This window comes from Trichomonas vaginalis, chromosome IV (genome assembly GCF_026262505.1).
Source record: "Trichomonas vaginalis G3 chromosome IV, whole genome shotgun sequence".
Lineage (NCBI taxonomy): Eukaryota > Parabasalia > Trichomonadida > Trichomonadidae > Trichomonas > Trichomonas vaginalis.
Genome location: NC_067206.1, coordinates 14,871,097 through 14,886,359, shown reverse-complemented (window position 1 = coordinate 14,886,359; position 15,263 = coordinate 14,871,097). Strand labels below are relative to the sequence as shown.

Below are 15,263 nucleotides of genomic sequence, written 5' to 3'. Positions count from 1 at the left end.
GTATCTTCAAAGGAGTATTTTTACCATTCACAACAATAAAGTCTTCTGGTGTCAAAAGAGCAAAACAGGCTTTAGTCGTCATTGTGTTTCAGGTTAGTTTACAATATCGTCCTTGAGGACTTTGTAAGTTTGTTGTTATAGAATTATATGACTCAGAGTTTTTAGTCGTAATAGTATAAACATTATGTCTTCTGCCATTTACTTAGCAAATAAATTTTAATGAAATGTTGTGGTCGTCAATATTTTTATAACGTCTGGGAAACTATATTTTAAGTTCAACGTTTCACCTCCTTTCATAACGTATATCTTGTCAATGACATTATAGGAAACACCACAGCAACCAATGTCGGGTTCTATTTCTTTGATGTTTATATCGTCTGCCTCTGTCAAAAGTTTCAATAGTTCTTTCAAAACTTCATGAGGTGCAATGACATATGAGTTCACTTTTACAGGGTTGTGTTCGACCAAGTTTAACATTATACTTAAAGCTTGACAAATCTTCTCCTGAGTTTGAAGTTTGTCTTTCAGTTGTTGGTAGTCATTTCGAATATCTGCAACAGAACTTAAGTCTCTGTTAACTTCAGGATATGTTGGTTCTTTTACAGGAACAATTGTTATACCATCTTCGTCTTCGTATGGTTTCCCCACTTCAAATCTCTGTCTTTGACATTGACAATAACACTTTGACTGTTTGTTTGAGTTGGTGAATTTAACTTCACATCTGCCACCGCCATTAACCTTTTGAAACACTTACGCTTCTATTTTTCGGAAATGACATTTTACTTAGAATAAAAAGATGGACGTATTCGGATATCTTATTGAATTGAAGCAGAACAAAGTTTATACTCACAAACAATACAAATACATTGACAGAATAGTTCTTTACACAAACAATGGAAAATGTTATAGAATAGCAATATTTGCTGAACCAAAATATTTTCATAAAGCAAAGAAAGTTGGTATAACTGAAATGGTGAAAGTTCTTGAAGCAGACAAAAATATAACTTCAAAACTTACAGATATTTCTAAAGGTAAGTTTATCTTACAATATTATGTCAAAACTGGCGTACTGTCAATATTTGACGGAGAGAAGTCAGTTCAAGAACAACTTACTGACCTGCTGCCAAAATCTGCTCGATGGAAGCTGTCGTTATGCCAATCTGAGGAGCCCCAGCGGGTTTCATCGAACGAATCTTCAAAAGAGCATCTTCCGTGAAAAGTGCTATTGGTTTTGTAAACTTCTTTGCTCTCAATTCATCTGGACCGTCTCTGTCACCAGTATATTGTATTTGTACAGTACCAACAGTTGAAATACCACCCATAAAGTCTTCTGAGTCAGCAAATGGAATGCCAAGCCAAAAGTTTGAACGGTCTCCATTTGTATATTGAGTGTTTTGACCTCCTGTATGAGTCCATACTTTCACATATGGCATAATAGAACTTTGCATTTCAGGGTTAATAGTTGTTGTGAAGTTGTTGTTAAAGTTCATAGCATCTAATGCCAAGTTGTATGACCTCATATCCTCAACTGTAGAATATTCTTCTCTTGGATAATATTTGCCATCTATGTTTATATGATATTTAATACCAGGGTTGTAGAAACAAGAATAGTCATTTATAGTTCGTCTGAACAGTACAAACATAGTATCTGCATGTTTCATTGCAGTTGTTAAAGCAATATCTGTTCTTGCATCTGCGGCTCCTGGATTTTGGTTTCCAACTTCACCTGCAAAGTCTTTGACAGATATTTGGTGTATAGGGAACATAAGTGGAACTGCAATATATTTGGCAGCTAAAGCATTTGAAATATCTGGGTCCAACATATAAACGGCAAGTCTGCTTTCTATTCTCTTGCATTCAAATTTTTCGCATGTGAACTTAACTGGGTCCCAAGCAGTATTGTTGTCTGCTGTTCCTGAGAAGTAGTAGTTTACTTCAGTGTTGAGGTTTGAGAAACCAAAGTCTAAGTCAACTTTCTCTTTGCACCATTTTCCAAATGGTATGCTGGCAGCTCCACCAGCTGTATCTGTAATAGTGAATGGGTCTTGTGTTGGTGCAATGACTAAGTTATTTTTGCTTGGAGTAAGTTCGATAGAAATTTTTCCTGCCCAGTTTGGCAAGTATCTTAAAAACCTGAAGATGAGGAAAGATGACAAAGGAACTCTAAGTTTCAGTTTTACTTTGGTTACTGCTGCTGCAGTTTGTCCAGAAAGGTTAACATAAACTCCTGGAACGTTAGGGTCAAGTCTTCTTATTTTCTCAATAGTTGCATACTGGTCTGTTTGTTCTCTAGCTTGTGGTTGTACTGAGTTTCTCAAAGCGAACCATTCATAGTTTGCCCATGTTACTGTTTGAACTAAGTCAGAGTTAGAATATATCTTATATCCCATGAAAACTTCTGGAGCATATTGGTATCCGACATAGAAAATTCCATTGCAGCCTTTCTTGTCAGACAACTTGGCAGAAGGTTTTATTTCAATGTCTTGTTCCACGTATAAGAATGAGTTGTCAATAGAAATAATATGAAACCTGTCGCAAGCAATATCTACTGTTGTTGAAGAACCTTCTCCAAACTCACCTACGTTTCCATAAGAAACAGCAGTTGTATATTCGTAAGTTCCAGGAACTATTTCTGACCTTCTAATGGCATTGTCGCATTCGTTATACCATTCGGAAACATTTCCGTTCATGGCATCCAAAACTGTTGGCGTTATATTCTGAGCGGCGTACATTTCATATGGGTAAAAATATAGAATAGTTGAATTTATGTGTCATAATAGAACCCACTCGGACCAAGCTTTACTTTCTTCCTGACTGAGTTTTTAACTGAATCTTTAACTCTTCTTTTTCCTTCATTGCCACTACTTTCACTAGATGAAGTTACTTCTTCACTACTTTCACTTTGTTCTACTCTTCTCTTCTTCTTTGGTGTCGCTTTTGGTAACTTGCCCTCTGCTTCAAGTTGTTGCATCTTTGCCTCATGTTCACCTAGTATGTTGTAAATTTCCCATGTCCTTTTTGCCTTTGGGCTCTGGTCGCCCATCTCAGGTAACCTATATCCTAGAAAGATTTTGTCATAGTTTGTATTTGAGTCTTCGCATATTGTTTGCATGACTCTTTCCTGAGTTTCCGGTTCAAGCTCTTCAAATATAGCATGTCCATATGGAATAAGCTCGTTTCCAAATATATGTTTTTGTAGCCATTCTGGTTTTGTTTCCATGTAACCAATAATATCTTTTGTGAATGGGAAAGCTTTTACCCAATGTTTCAGGCTTGCGTCATTTATTTCTGTAGTTGGTTTTATTTTGTCATGGAACATGTTTTTCAATACTAACATTTCATTTGGTACTGTCCATTTGAGTTTTCTTAAATATTCATCCCTTCTCATTTCATTGTCTGCAAAGTAAGTTTTTATGACATTTTGCAAACTTTCATTTGCAAGGTCATGTACAATAGGTTCTCTTCCTTCTCTCTCCCTAACTTTCTTTCTAAACTCTTCACCAAATATACCATCTCTATGGTTCTGTGTAGTTCTTTGAGATAAATGTTCTAGAACGTCAGGTGTTATATTTCCTTCAGCCATGTTCATTTCATACTGGTCCAAAATATCTGCATCTTTCATATCTTTCAATGGCATTAAAGCCGCGCTGAAAATACCAGCTATATCCGGTTCACCATTCACTTCCATTGCGTCTACAACTTCTTGGAATTGTGGTTGTAAGTTTATGAACCACCTATCCGGATTAGCTTTATGACCCCATCTCATTGTAGTTCCATAGTCTGCAGAAACAAAAGTAGGTTTGTTTCCATATTGGTTAGGTTCTGAATGAACTTTAAACAATGTTTCATTTCTATATGTTTTGTTGAAATTTAACCTTTTATTTTCACCGAGTTCAGCCAAAGATTGAACGTTATATGGTCGTAAGTAAAACGGATTATTGTATTTGCGTACATTTTCTTTCAGTACTTCCATTCTATGCTGAATATTTTCATCTGATGTTGGAGTCTTTTGTATGTCGGCGAACATTTTTCGATATTCTTCTACTATGTCAGCCGAATTTTTCTTAGACTCTTGGAAAGATTCCATATTCTCCGCATACACTTGTTGAGGGTCAAGATTTTTCGGCTGTTCCAAATCTTCATCTAGTTCTGTGAAGTTAGTTTCCAAAGGAGGGACTTGTTCGTTTCCTTCAGGCTCTTCTAGCTGTTGTTGCTGAACTATTTCTTCCATGTCTGGTTGTATCTGAACTTCTTCCTGTGGAGTTTCTTGTACCTCATCGGGTGGCATTTCATATATTCTGAGACCGTTTTTAACAAGTTCCCTATCTAAGTCATCCGGACTCATAAACCTTTCTTCTTTCGTTCCGTCTCTATTTTTTACGCGTTTCATGAAGAGAGTTGAATTATCATTTAGCTCTGACATCAAATATCTCGGAGTAAATTCATCCATGTCATTTGGATGATATGCTATTAAATCATATCCCTTAGCGAGCTTGTATTTTCCAGGTTTGAGATTATATCCCATTTGGTGCTGAACCATAAAGCTAAATAGGTTCGGGTCAGTATTTCCTTCCTTGAACTTTCTAATAGCTTCTTTATATCTGTCACTAAAGTCAAGAGTATCTGGGTAACCATAATCTTCCTTAAGCATTTTTAAGAATTCTTGGTTTCCTTTTTCTCTACTTCTTTTGTGTCTTTGCTCTGTTTGTGGTTGCTGTGCAGGATTTTGAACTGTTGGTTGCTGTGCAGGGTTTTGCTCTGTTTGTGGTTGTTGTGCTGGATTTTGAACTGTTGGTTGCTGTGCAGGGTTTTGCTCTGTTTGTGGTTGTTGTGCTGGATTTTGAACTGTTGGTTTTGGTTGTTGTTGTTGTGCTGGATTTTGAACTGTTGGTTGTTGTGTTGGTTTTGGTGCATGCCTGTGTCTGTGTCCATGTGACGATGTAAATGTTTTAGGTAGTCCTGGTGCAGGTGCTTCTCTTGGAGGGTTTGGTGGTATATAAGTTCCACCAGCTGGCACATATGTTCCATCTGCAGCATAATGTCCTACCTGACTTTTCGTTCTTAAGAAAGCATTTACTAGGTCTGTTTTGGTCTGTTGTAACTCTTTTTCTTGACTTTCCACAACAGTTGCTCTAACGGCGTCATAGGCACTTTGAACTGCCTGTCTCGTTGCTGCATCTGTTATTTTCGTCATATTTTGTGCTACTTCTCTTAACTCTTTGTCGAAACCTTCAGACTTCAGTTTCTTTCCAGATGAGAAGTCGTTCACTAGTTTCACCTTACTATGAAGAGCTTCGAAGGCATTCTTAAAGTCAGCATTCATTAAAGCTTCATTTGAACTGTCTTCATCCGCTTGTATTTTTGTCCTTATTGACCCTAGAAGTTGGGCTGCTTTAGCGTTGGCTTGGGCATCTAACCAGTCATTATTAGCTTTTATATATTCTGCGCTTTTCATTGACTTTTGCATGGCTGCGTCGTTATTTTTACTTTCTTGTGCTAAGTTTACATACTGTACGGTTTGGTTTTGCAAATGTAAAAGTTTTTCTGCCTTTACATTTGCTTCAACTTCTTTTTTATACTCATCGCTATCCATATATGTCTTCATGGCTTTTTGTTTTATCTCTTCATCTTTCAGTACTTTATATTGAGTAGTATGGTTTTTCAAATTTATAACATCTTGTTCCATTTTTGCTACTTCTGCTGCTTTTTCTGACACTTTTTTTCGCATATTCCTCTGTACTTAGTTCTTTCAGTTGTTCTTCTTTCTTCTTTTTCTCTACGTTTAACTCATTGAGTTTCTTTGTTTGTCTGTCATATTCTAGTTTCTTTTCGTTTTCACTTATTTGTTTCTGTATGTCTATGTTTGACTTTTTGACATCTGTTATTTGATTTTTGAGTGAACTCAAATTCATTTGACTTTGAGGGTTATAAGCTGTTCCGTCTGCAGCTCCACCATAGCCTGCCATTTTCGCTAAAAGTGCCGCTCTTAAACCTCCACTCTGTGCACCAATAACTCGGTTTAAAAGCATAGGGTTGCTTGACATTTGTTGCAACATAGTGGGGTCATTCATCATGTGTTGTTGCAACTGTTGTTGTGGTGTCAGTTTTACTATTGGATGTTTCAATGCTCCCTTCCTCTTACGTATATTCTTACGTAGCTTACGTGGCATTTTAAGTGAAGTTAAAAAGCGGTTTTTGACAGATGTTTATATGACACTTTTTGTTCAGCACAAAAAACTACTCGGTCAAAGTGTTGTCAGTTTTGTAAAATAACCGTCCTATCTCATTCTATAAGGGAGAAAAGGCTTCTCAAAGTATACTTCCTTGGAACGCCTGTAACTTTTCCTGTAGCGACGATAGACCCTTACTTGTCCGGACAAAGTTATACTATTTTGAGTGCTCTACAAAAAAGTCAACGGCGACGACTCTCAAAAACCGTTGTGCAAAAAGTTTTACCGTTGGACAAAAAAGTATATATAGAAAACAAAAAACGTTTATATTTCATTCAATATTTGAGATAAACCGTTTTTCCAACGGTAACTATTAAATAAAATAAAAAATAGAGGGGGTCTCCGTTGACGAAAACGGTTTATCTCAAACTTTTCTATGAGTGGTCCGAAAAAAACAGTTCATTTTTATCTAATGGAAGCCAACGCTGTTAACCACAATTCAAACATTAACAATTCTCAACCGCTAACCAAAGCCAAAGCCCCACAACCTCCAAGAACTGGCACAGCGGTTAGAATAACCACCAAAAAGTCTAACAGCGAATTAAGAGAAATTCTTCAACAAATTTGCTCTAAATATCTCAAAGACGCCGAAGAAAACACACAACCAGACGCTACATACAATACTCAGTTCTGTGAAGTTCTGAACAAAGCAATTACTAGTTCAATTGAACTTACTAAGACAATTCCAAGTCCAATTGAGCTTAGCGATGTCTTAGTTCAGTATTATCATAAGACGAAATGGTGGAAGTGAACTCAAAATAAGAGTAATTAGGTTATTTTGCCGACCAAATATATTTACAAGGCAAAATATCATATTACATGTCAACCTATTATCAGTATGTTTTGATAAAAAAATTTTATCAAATATCATATTAAAATTAACATCTATATCTATATCAATATCTACACTATAAATTTTTTTATTCAATATCATAGATTTCAAAAATTTATTTCAATTTTAAATTAATTTATGGTTTTCATCAAAATTGTTTTTTATTAAAAAGCATGTTTCACAATTTTTACGGTTTCTTTCAAAAGTTATAAAATTTCAGATGAGTCGAAAGATATACATCTAATTGATATAAATTGGATTCAATCTGCAATTGAACAAATTAATCAAGGTCAAAAACTCAAAACAATACTTAGCAATTTCCAACTCACTGATGGACGCATTATACCATCAATATCTAAAAAAACATTCCACTTAGCAATTAAATCAAATGGAATTCCTGATACAAAATTTAAACCAGGGCGTAAACCAATCGAACCACCTGAGGAATTATTAGATACAGTAAATAAATTACATCAAAAAGTTAAAAAAATCGGAATATCAAGAGCATACGGAAGAATTATTACCGATAAGGATATGTTAATTCAAAGGGAAACCGAAAATGCTAATCATGATTTAGATGATTTACCAATTTCACAATTAAATACAAATCCAATAGGTTTTTCAAATTCTTCAGAATATCTTTCTGAGTATACAAATTCTGATTCTGATTCATCAGCAGAAAAACTTTTTTCTTCCAATTCTTCCGAAGAAGATCCACAAATTGAGTCGGAATTATCTGAAGATCCATATATCGTTCATACAGAAACTACTCAAAATTTGGAAAAATCAACGATTATTTTAACAAAAAATTATTGGAAACAAACTTTTCAGAAAGAACTGTAAAGAAGTGTTTCAAAATTCTGAATATCGTTCAACCTGCCAAAAATTCAGTACCAAAAGGAAAAACAAAATACGAAGCAGTATATATAAACTTAATATGGCATGTCGATATTCATTTTTTTAAACATCGTCAGGGTGAATATCTTTATGCGGTTATTGACGATAAATCCCGAAAAATTTTAGCATGGGCTCACTTGGAAACAAAAGAAGCTGCGCAAACAAGTAGAGTAATTGACCAATGTTTCCAAAAATATGGGAAGCCCTTTGCTATATGGAGTGATAACGGAACAGAAAATTTTGGGGTTTTTCGAAATTTATTACAAAATGCGAACGTTCAAAGTATTACAATTCTCCCACATTGCCCATATATGAATGGGAAAATTGAAAGGTTTTGGCAAAATGTGGAAATTGAAGACGCCACATGGAATGATATACAAAGTCTTATAGAAAATTACAATTCAAACCCACACACAAGTTTACCAAAAAACCCGACATTACATACATGGTACACACCTAACAAATTTTACGAAATTTCAGAAAAATATGATTCAAGTAAATTACCGCTTTGGATTGTAGATGGAGTTGTTAAAGATCTAAGAGAGTCAATAAGAAATTTCAACGCTTCAAGAAGGAATCAAAAAATTGACGAAGTTCCAGAATTTTATTCAACAATTCTTAATCAATTAAAAAAACTATACCGAAACTTATCTTACCATCCAAATCAAATCACATTACATACGGAATAAACATTTAATCTTTTACCATTAAAATTATATTTATACGTTATTTAATTTTTTTACGTCTAAGTTGAATAGGATAATAGCCGAAGATATAAAGTAACTATAGTTTACAAGCTAAGGAACAAATCAGCATTGAAACTAAAAAATGCTGAAATATTATAATAAATTGAAGAAATACTGTGATAGAATACCTAGTTATACTAGATACTATTATAATATGAATTCATTTGTATTGAATATCGATTAAAATAAGATGGAACGTCAATTTGACAGACTCAAGTTTCGAATTAGAGACCAACTTTCATCAGCATAGTATATGTGCGCAAACTACTGCATAATGGTATGCTTATCTTTTCATTTTAAAAAATAACGTATTTGAATAATTTCGTAAAAAATTAGAATTACTCGATATTAAGCATATTGCTTTTCTATCATATATGCTTATATTCTACAATAGTGTTACCAAACATCGGGCAACATCATACGTATAATACAACTTTTTAATACTTGAACGTCAATTTGACAGACTCAAGTTTCGAATTAGAGACCAACTTTCATCAGCATAGTATATGTGCGCAAACTACTGCATAATGGTATGCTTATCTTTTCATTTAAAAAATAACGTATTTGAATAATTTCGTCAAAAATTAGAATTACTCGATATTAAGCATATTGCTTTTCTATCATATATGCTTATATTCTACAATAGTGTTACCAAACATCGGGCAACATCATACGTATAATACAACTTTTTCGTGCTCCTTTATCGAATTTAAATAGAACTAAGTTTTTATTTTAAATAAAAGAGAAATAATTCTAATTTATAATCTCATTATTAATTTATTCTCATTTTAATATTTCATCGATTTTTTATTATCGATATTCAATACAAATGAATTCATATTATAATAGTATCTAGTATAACTAGGTATTCTATCACAGTATTTCTTCAATTTATTATAATATTTCAGCATTTTTTAGTTTCAATGCTGATTTGTTCCTTAGCTTGTAAACTATAGTTACTTTATATCTTCGGCTATTATCCTATTCAACTTAGACGTAAAAAAATTAAATAACGTATAAATATAATTTTAATGGTAAAAGATTAAATGTTTATTCCGTATGTAATGTGATTTGATTTGGATGGTAAGATAAGTTTCGGTATAGTTTTTGTTAATTGATTAAGAATTGTTGAATAAAATTCTGGAACTTCGTCAATTTCTTTGATTCCCTCTTCCTCGCAATACAACTCCATATCATTAACTTGTATTTAAAGGCTTCCATATACAAAACTATATATAATGTTTGAAAGTTAAATCCAATCTTTTTCTATTTCTAAAAAAATTGAGACCTAAACACGAGATAGCTTTCAGAAAATTTTCAGGGACATTTTTAATCATTTTTTATTTATTGTAATATCTTTGTTATTAAATTTGAATTGTTTAATATTTGAATGTAAAAAATTGAATAGTAATAATTTTAGTTTTAATACATAGCTAATTGCTAAGCAAAATAATTAATTTATTGTAATTTTGACATGTAAACTAAAGGGGAATTTAGCCGGCCAAATATGTGTCACTTTTTAACTTCACCTCACTTCCACCATTTCGTCTTATGACAGTATTTTCCAACATTTACTAAGCTTATAATGTTGAGAACTTTATACCAAGTTCGTCAAAATCTTCCTCGTTACATCCAACGGTCATTCGACAAGAGAATTGCCGAATTCCAAGTCTTTAGTTACGGATATGACAAGATGAATACGTTGACGAGTTCGGAGACAACTGTACAAAATGGTTTGAATGTTATACGACAACACAATTTGAAGTCGACTTTCTCGAATTCAACGCAGCAACCATTCATATCATTGCTCTTTACCTTTCCGAACAACAACAAGACCTCGCAGATGGAGATGTTGTTACTGTCGTCATGAAAACTCCTGAACAATTCGGAAAAAAGAAGTCTCTAATTGCCAAATTCGTTCCAGGACATCAGCTTTTCCAACGCACAGAAGTCTTCTGTATTCCTGGAACTAAGTTCTTTGTCAGGAGCGAACTCAAAGAAAGATATAATGTGTCATTCAATTACACATTATATAATGTTTTCGACCCAGAAGAAGGCTTCTTCCCAGAAGCAATGGAGGAGGAAGAAGAGGAGGAGGAAATACAAGACTCTATCCAAGAAGAGTCCTCCGAATTCACACCAGAAGACTAACAATTTTCCGAATAAAAACTTCATTTATACTAAACATCTTCGGGGCTAGAGAGCGCAACGCGCCTGGAAGCCCCACTCACCTGACCTTAAATGTATCTCACATCAAAATCCATTGACCTAAGGATGTTAAGTTTCTGTTTTTAAAAGTTGATATTTTTTTTTAATTTTAAGAAAATTAATAGCATGTTATTAGACAATAGGAGTGTAATGATATTGACTAAACAGAAATGAGAGAATAGAGATATAATTTTGATAAGCAATATTGCGAACAAATTCTGAAGTAAAATCGCGATCAATAATTGAAAATTACGATCATGTACTGAAAAATGACGATCGAATTGAATGAATAGAATTATATCTAAGAAAAAATAAATTGTATTTAGAAGATGAACAAAGAAAGGTGTATGCTAAAAATCATTTAACAATAAATGGAAATAAAACGAAATTGTTAAAAAAAAAAATGAAAATTGTTAAATAATATATTATTTTTTAGTCATAAGAATAAAAATATAGTAGTTATAAAAGGAATTAGACTTCATATATCAATTCTTTTTCTCTGTAGATGTGGAACGTTTGCTTTTCGATCTCTTTCGATGAACTTGAAAATATAAGTTATTATCGCTGAGAATCCTTTCCGAAATAGGAGCTTTACGTTTAGGAGGATTGTCGGATGAATTTTGTTTTTTATTGTTTGATTTTGTTGTTATGGAAGATTTTTTCTTATTTTTTTCAGAATTTTGCTTGCTATTAACCGAAACTTGTTTTGACGGCCCAACAATAGCATTTGTAGTAGGAAGAATTCCCAATAACGAGCGCATTTTCGATAATTGTTTTTCAATATGATCAAGAAGGTCCAGCTTATGTTCTAGATTACTAGACATTTGATTTGTAGAAGGATGGTTTTGATTTTCTGGTTCTAAATCTGTAGAGTCTGCAATATTTGAATTTTCGGAGCGAATTGGAGCATCTGAACCTTGATTTGTATCGGCTTGCTCAAAATTAGTTTGAATTGGAGTGGATGAATTAAAATCTGGATGATTTAATGTTTCATTAAATAATGCCATAATTTTTTCTCTTTTTTCATTAATAAACTTAGTGATCATTGTATCTTTATCTGTTAGATCGATCGATTTGAGTATATCTGCATCATGAACTGGAATATTTTCGAACAATGAACTCGATTCTATGGAACCATATGGAGAAATCTCGTTCTGAGCCAAAGAAAGATCACTTACGTTGTATTGTTTGATAGAAAAAATTGTTTTCTCAAGTTCTTTTTGAAAGCAGTCAAGAATATAATTTTTGTAGCTATCAGTGATAACGGTTTTTATATGGCGCTCGATCTTCTGGTTATTTTTGATGGCGTTATATTTATCTAATTGGATTTGAGATATCTTCTTAATAGCTTCATAAATGTTTGGATGTTTTAACGAAGAAAATTCTGAATGCATACTCTCGAGGCAATCATTAGTGAATATTGCAGTTGCATTATTATATTGAGATATTAAATTGTAGTGCGGCAACCAAACTTTGTTGAAATAATCAATATAATCTTTGATCGAATCAACTTTATTTTGATTAATTATATGCATTGTAAGTACAAATTCTTCATGAGACATGAATGGAGTAATAGAATATAGCTTAAATAAAGAATTTTGTAAAGTATTGAAATTTTTTGTATAAAGTGCTACAAGTTTCCTGTGTAAAGCTTGTTTGAAATGAAATAGGCATCCAATTATACGGACTTTAGGGAAAATTTGTTGAAGTGCCTCTATCATTCCCTTTTCAAAATCACAATGAATTTGAATTAGCTTTGAAAATTGAATACCCTTGACAGTAAAAATATATTCAAATGCCTTCTTATAAGATTCAAATGTGCGGTTTTTCATGAATATAAATAAAAGTGGTAGATATTGATTTGTTGAAGGTTCACAAATCATAATTGTTAGCATCTGTCCTTTTTGAAAATGTTTTGGTGTAATTTTAAAAGTTCCATCGCAAAATAAATCTGTGGCTTCTTTTGCAAATTGAATTGCCTTCTCAAAACCAAAAAACATCGTCTCACAATTTGCTTGAAAATCATGGCCAATGAAAAACTGCTCGCCATTTATTAAATAAAAATTAGCAATTTCATCGTCTGTAATTTTTTCTCCAACAGAAAATTTTCTGGACTTATTATAAACTTCCCTGACCAATGAATCTTTAATTAATGGGTTTTCATCAGTACCAACAGCAAGTTCTGTCATAAATTTTCAATCTGCTGAAAAGTGCCGTTGTCTTCAGAAAATTTTGCCATTGCCTTATTGTATATTTCTGTCAGAGTCATTGATTTATGAAGATCATTTTTTTCATTTTGTAACTTTTTAAATTGTCTGCATTCGGGTATATGTTCCTTTTGTAAATCTTCGGAAACTGAACTGTTCTCAATTTTAACTAAATAACGTGCTTGACAAGAATGATCGATGCAACGGTAGTAACGTTCAATATTATTTGAATTAATAATATTTGTATGATCATGCGAATAAAGCATATCTTTGCGAACAATTGTATCAGGATATTTTCCAGTAACTGCGGGAATATTTTTAACTGCAATATAACTAAAATATCTTCTGACAGCTTTAGATTCATTTTCGGCGTATTTAATATTAAAATATTGAAGAACTTGTTTGATTATATTCGTTTTTTCATCTCTCGATGTTGATTTTTGGTATTTATCAGATTGTTCCCTGATAAATATTTTATTTTCGTCTGTAAAGTTTGAAACTATAAGAATTACCGAAAAAGTGACAAAACATCAAAAACAGGGAGGGGTCTCAATTTTTATTACTTATATTATTTTACAATATTTATATAAATACTCTTTATAATATATTTTACTATAAAATTATACCTCAAATTCAAATATTTAAAATATTATTTACATAATTATCTCAAAATTATATTTTTATATATTATTTTTCATATGTATAAATCATATAATCTATATCTATGCAAATCTCATCTAAATTTTTTTGAAACAAACCGCTACCATTTTATAATGGTCCATCTTAAATTCATCATAAATTCTGGTACATGTTAGTACCAGAGTCTTCAAATCTCAAACACTCTGGTACCAACATGTACCAGACGCGAGTTTCCAATGCCCTCGTACGATTTTCTATTAAGATCTTCTTGAATGAGAAGGTCTTCATAGAAACTCGTACGAGGGCTTCTCTTTTAAATACTCTGGTACCTGCTGGTATCGGAGTCGACTTTACAGCCCTTTCCCCAATTTTGAAGCTGGGAAAAGTTTTCAAGCAATGAAAGGGAAGCTCTCGCTATGAGGTGAAAATCTAAAATTTTTACCTCATAGCGAGTAATCCTTTGTTAATTGCTTGAAAACTTTCTTCCAATTATCAAAATTTCGAGGAAAGTTTCCTTGCTTCAAAGTAGAGATGGAGCCCTTTGAGCCACTGCATATAGGTCAGTGACTCAAAATACTCCATCTCTACTAGAAATCGCCAAAATTTGGGTCGCAATCTTTGAAATGCGACGCAAGTTTTGGCAATTTCGCGAGGGACTTGCTCCATTTGGTGCATAGATTCACACTCTATGCACCAGATGGAACAATTCTTTTGCTGACAGCGGGAAACTTTGTCTGAATAGTTTAACATTCAGACAAAGTTTCCCGCTGTCAGAGAGGGAATGGAAGGGTAAGAGGTATATATTCATAATGTATACCTCTTACTCTTCCATTCCCTCAAGAAAGTTCAAAAACTTGGATGCAATCAGAACTGATTGCACCCAAGTTTTTGAATTTTGTATAAGGAATTGTTGGCTATGATGTGGATAGCCGCTGCCAGACCAAATGGATTAACCGTTGTGAATAACGTTTCTGAATCTTTATTTAAAAAGATAAAATATCACGATTTTGGCTGCGTTAAAAATCAAAGAATTGATGTTTTTGTCAAAAATCTTTTAGAAGAAGTTGCACCCAATTACTTTTATCGTATTAAAAACGATTTACTTCAAACAGGTTTTATTCCTTCAATTAGAATTCGCGAGCCTCGATTGACAGATTATAAAACAAAATTGAAAAGAGAAGTTCAATCACGTTTATACCAAGTATTAAATTTTGTTCAGAATCAAGAAGCCAATTTGAATCCATTAAGATTTTTATTGGAAAATGCTGAAGAAAAACTTTCTCAAATAAATGAGAAGATACAAAATTCAATTACATATTTAAGATCGTTTGAAATTTCAAATGAATTGTTAGATACGTATATGTTAGAAATTAATGAATTTTGTTATAATTCTCCAGATTATATTTTAGAACATTTCGAAGAATTTTTAGAGGATTTCAAAGAAAAGAATAATTTAATAGACTAAAAATTTATTATTTTTATTTATTGTGAATTTTAAATTGTC

At 32.8% G+C, this 15,263-nt stretch overlaps 7 protein-coding genes and 2 pseudogenes across 9 annotated transcripts, besides 11 other annotated features; 2 read left to right on the top strand and 7 right to left on the bottom strand.

Moving 5' to 3' along the window:
• Nucleotides 1-3,823: part of a mobile genetic element that runs on past the window's edge.
• TVAGG3_0094680 (protein of unknown function, DUF4106 family) lies at nucleotides 1,110-1,661 on the bottom strand (the record flags this gene model as incomplete). The annotated part of the gene is made up of 1 exon (XM_051222558.1): nucleotides 1,110-1,661. The coding sequence occupies one exon, from the start codon at nucleotides 1,659-1,661 to the stop codon at nucleotides 1,110-1,112; it is 552 nt and encodes a 183-aa protein (XP_051107544.1).
• Nucleotides 2,068-2,732, bottom strand: TVAGG3_0094670 (uncharacterized protein; the record flags this gene model as incomplete). The annotated part of the gene is made up of 1 exon (XM_051222557.1): nucleotides 2,068-2,732. A coding segment is annotated over one exon (665 nt), but the record flags the coding sequence as incomplete, so codon positions are not given.
• Nucleotides 2,765-3,688, bottom strand: TVAGG3_0094660 (protein of unknown function, DUF4106 family; the record flags this gene model as incomplete). Its single annotated transcript, XM_051222556.1, has 1 exon — nucleotides 2,765-3,688. One exon carries the CDS (start codon nucleotides 3,686-3,688, stop codon nucleotides 2,765-2,767), a length of 924 nt encoding a protein of 307 aa, XP_051107542.1.
• Nucleotides 3,824-3,877: 54 nt separating the features above from the next.
• Nucleotides 3,878-5,202, bottom strand: TVAGG3_0094640 (annotated as a pseudogene). The gene has a single exon. A coding segment is annotated over exon 1 (1,325 nt).
• An 80-nt stretch (nucleotides 5,203-5,282) lies between these two features.
• Nucleotides 5,283-5,605, bottom strand: TVAGG3_0094630 (protein of unknown function, DUF4106 family; the record flags this gene model as incomplete). Its single annotated transcript, XM_051222555.1, has 1 exon — nucleotides 5,283-5,605. A coding segment is annotated over one exon (323 nt), but the record flags the coding sequence as incomplete, so codon positions are not given.
• A 135-nt stretch (nucleotides 5,606-5,740) lies between these two features.
• On the bottom strand, nucleotides 5,741-6,170 carry TVAGG3_0094620 (protein of unknown function, DUF4106 family; the record flags this gene model as incomplete). Its single annotated transcript, XM_051222554.1, has 1 exon — nucleotides 5,741-6,170. A coding segment is annotated over one exon (430 nt), but the record flags the coding sequence as incomplete, so codon positions are not given.
• A 472-nt stretch (nucleotides 6,171-6,642) lies between these two features.
• TVAGG3_0094610 (uncharacterized protein) lies at nucleotides 6,643-6,981 on the top strand (the record flags this gene model as incomplete). Its single annotated transcript, XM_001293675.1, has 1 exon — nucleotides 6,643-6,981. The coding sequence occupies one exon, from the start codon at nucleotides 6,643-6,645 to the stop codon at nucleotides 6,979-6,981; it is 339 nt and encodes a 112-aa protein (XP_001293676.1).
• A 177-nt stretch (nucleotides 6,982-7,158) lies between these two features.
• Nucleotides 7,159-7,207: a mobile genetic element.
• Nucleotides 7,159-7,207: a terminal%2Cinverted (terminal inverted repeat of ISTv2 transposon ID:TVAGG3_0094600).
• A 75-nt stretch (nucleotides 7,208-7,282) lies between these two features.
• Nucleotides 7,283-8,486: a mobile genetic element.
• A 291-nt stretch (nucleotides 8,487-8,777) lies between these two features.
• Nucleotides 8,778-8,827: a mobile genetic element.
• Nucleotides 8,778-8,827: a terminal%2Cinverted (terminal inverted repeat of ISTv2 transposon ID:TVAGG3_0094580).
• Nucleotides 8,828-9,647: 820 nt separating this feature from the next.
• Nucleotides 9,648-9,676: a mobile genetic element.
• Nucleotides 9,648-9,676: a terminal%2Cinverted (terminal inverted repeat of ISTv1 transposon ID:TVAGG3_0094570).
• Nucleotides 9,677-10,290: 614 nt separating this feature from the next.
• Nucleotides 10,291-10,856, top strand: TVAGG3_0094560 (annotated as a pseudogene). Its single transcript has one exon. A coding segment is annotated over exon 1 (566 nt).
• Nucleotides 10,857-11,398: 542 nt separating this feature from the next.
• Nucleotides 11,399-13,616: a mobile genetic element.
• TVAGG3_0094550 (MULE transposase domain-containing protein) lies at nucleotides 11,625-12,475 on the bottom strand (the record flags this gene model as incomplete). The annotated part of the gene is made up of 1 exon (XM_051222553.1): nucleotides 11,625-12,475. A coding segment is annotated over one exon (851 nt), but the record flags the coding sequence as incomplete, so codon positions are not given.
• Nucleotides 13,616-13,643: a mobile genetic element.
• Nucleotides 13,617-13,643: a terminal%2Cinverted (terminal inverted repeat of MuDR-2_TvMULE3 transposon ID:TVAGG3_0094530).
• Nucleotides 13,644-15,263: the final 1,620 nt, after the last annotated feature.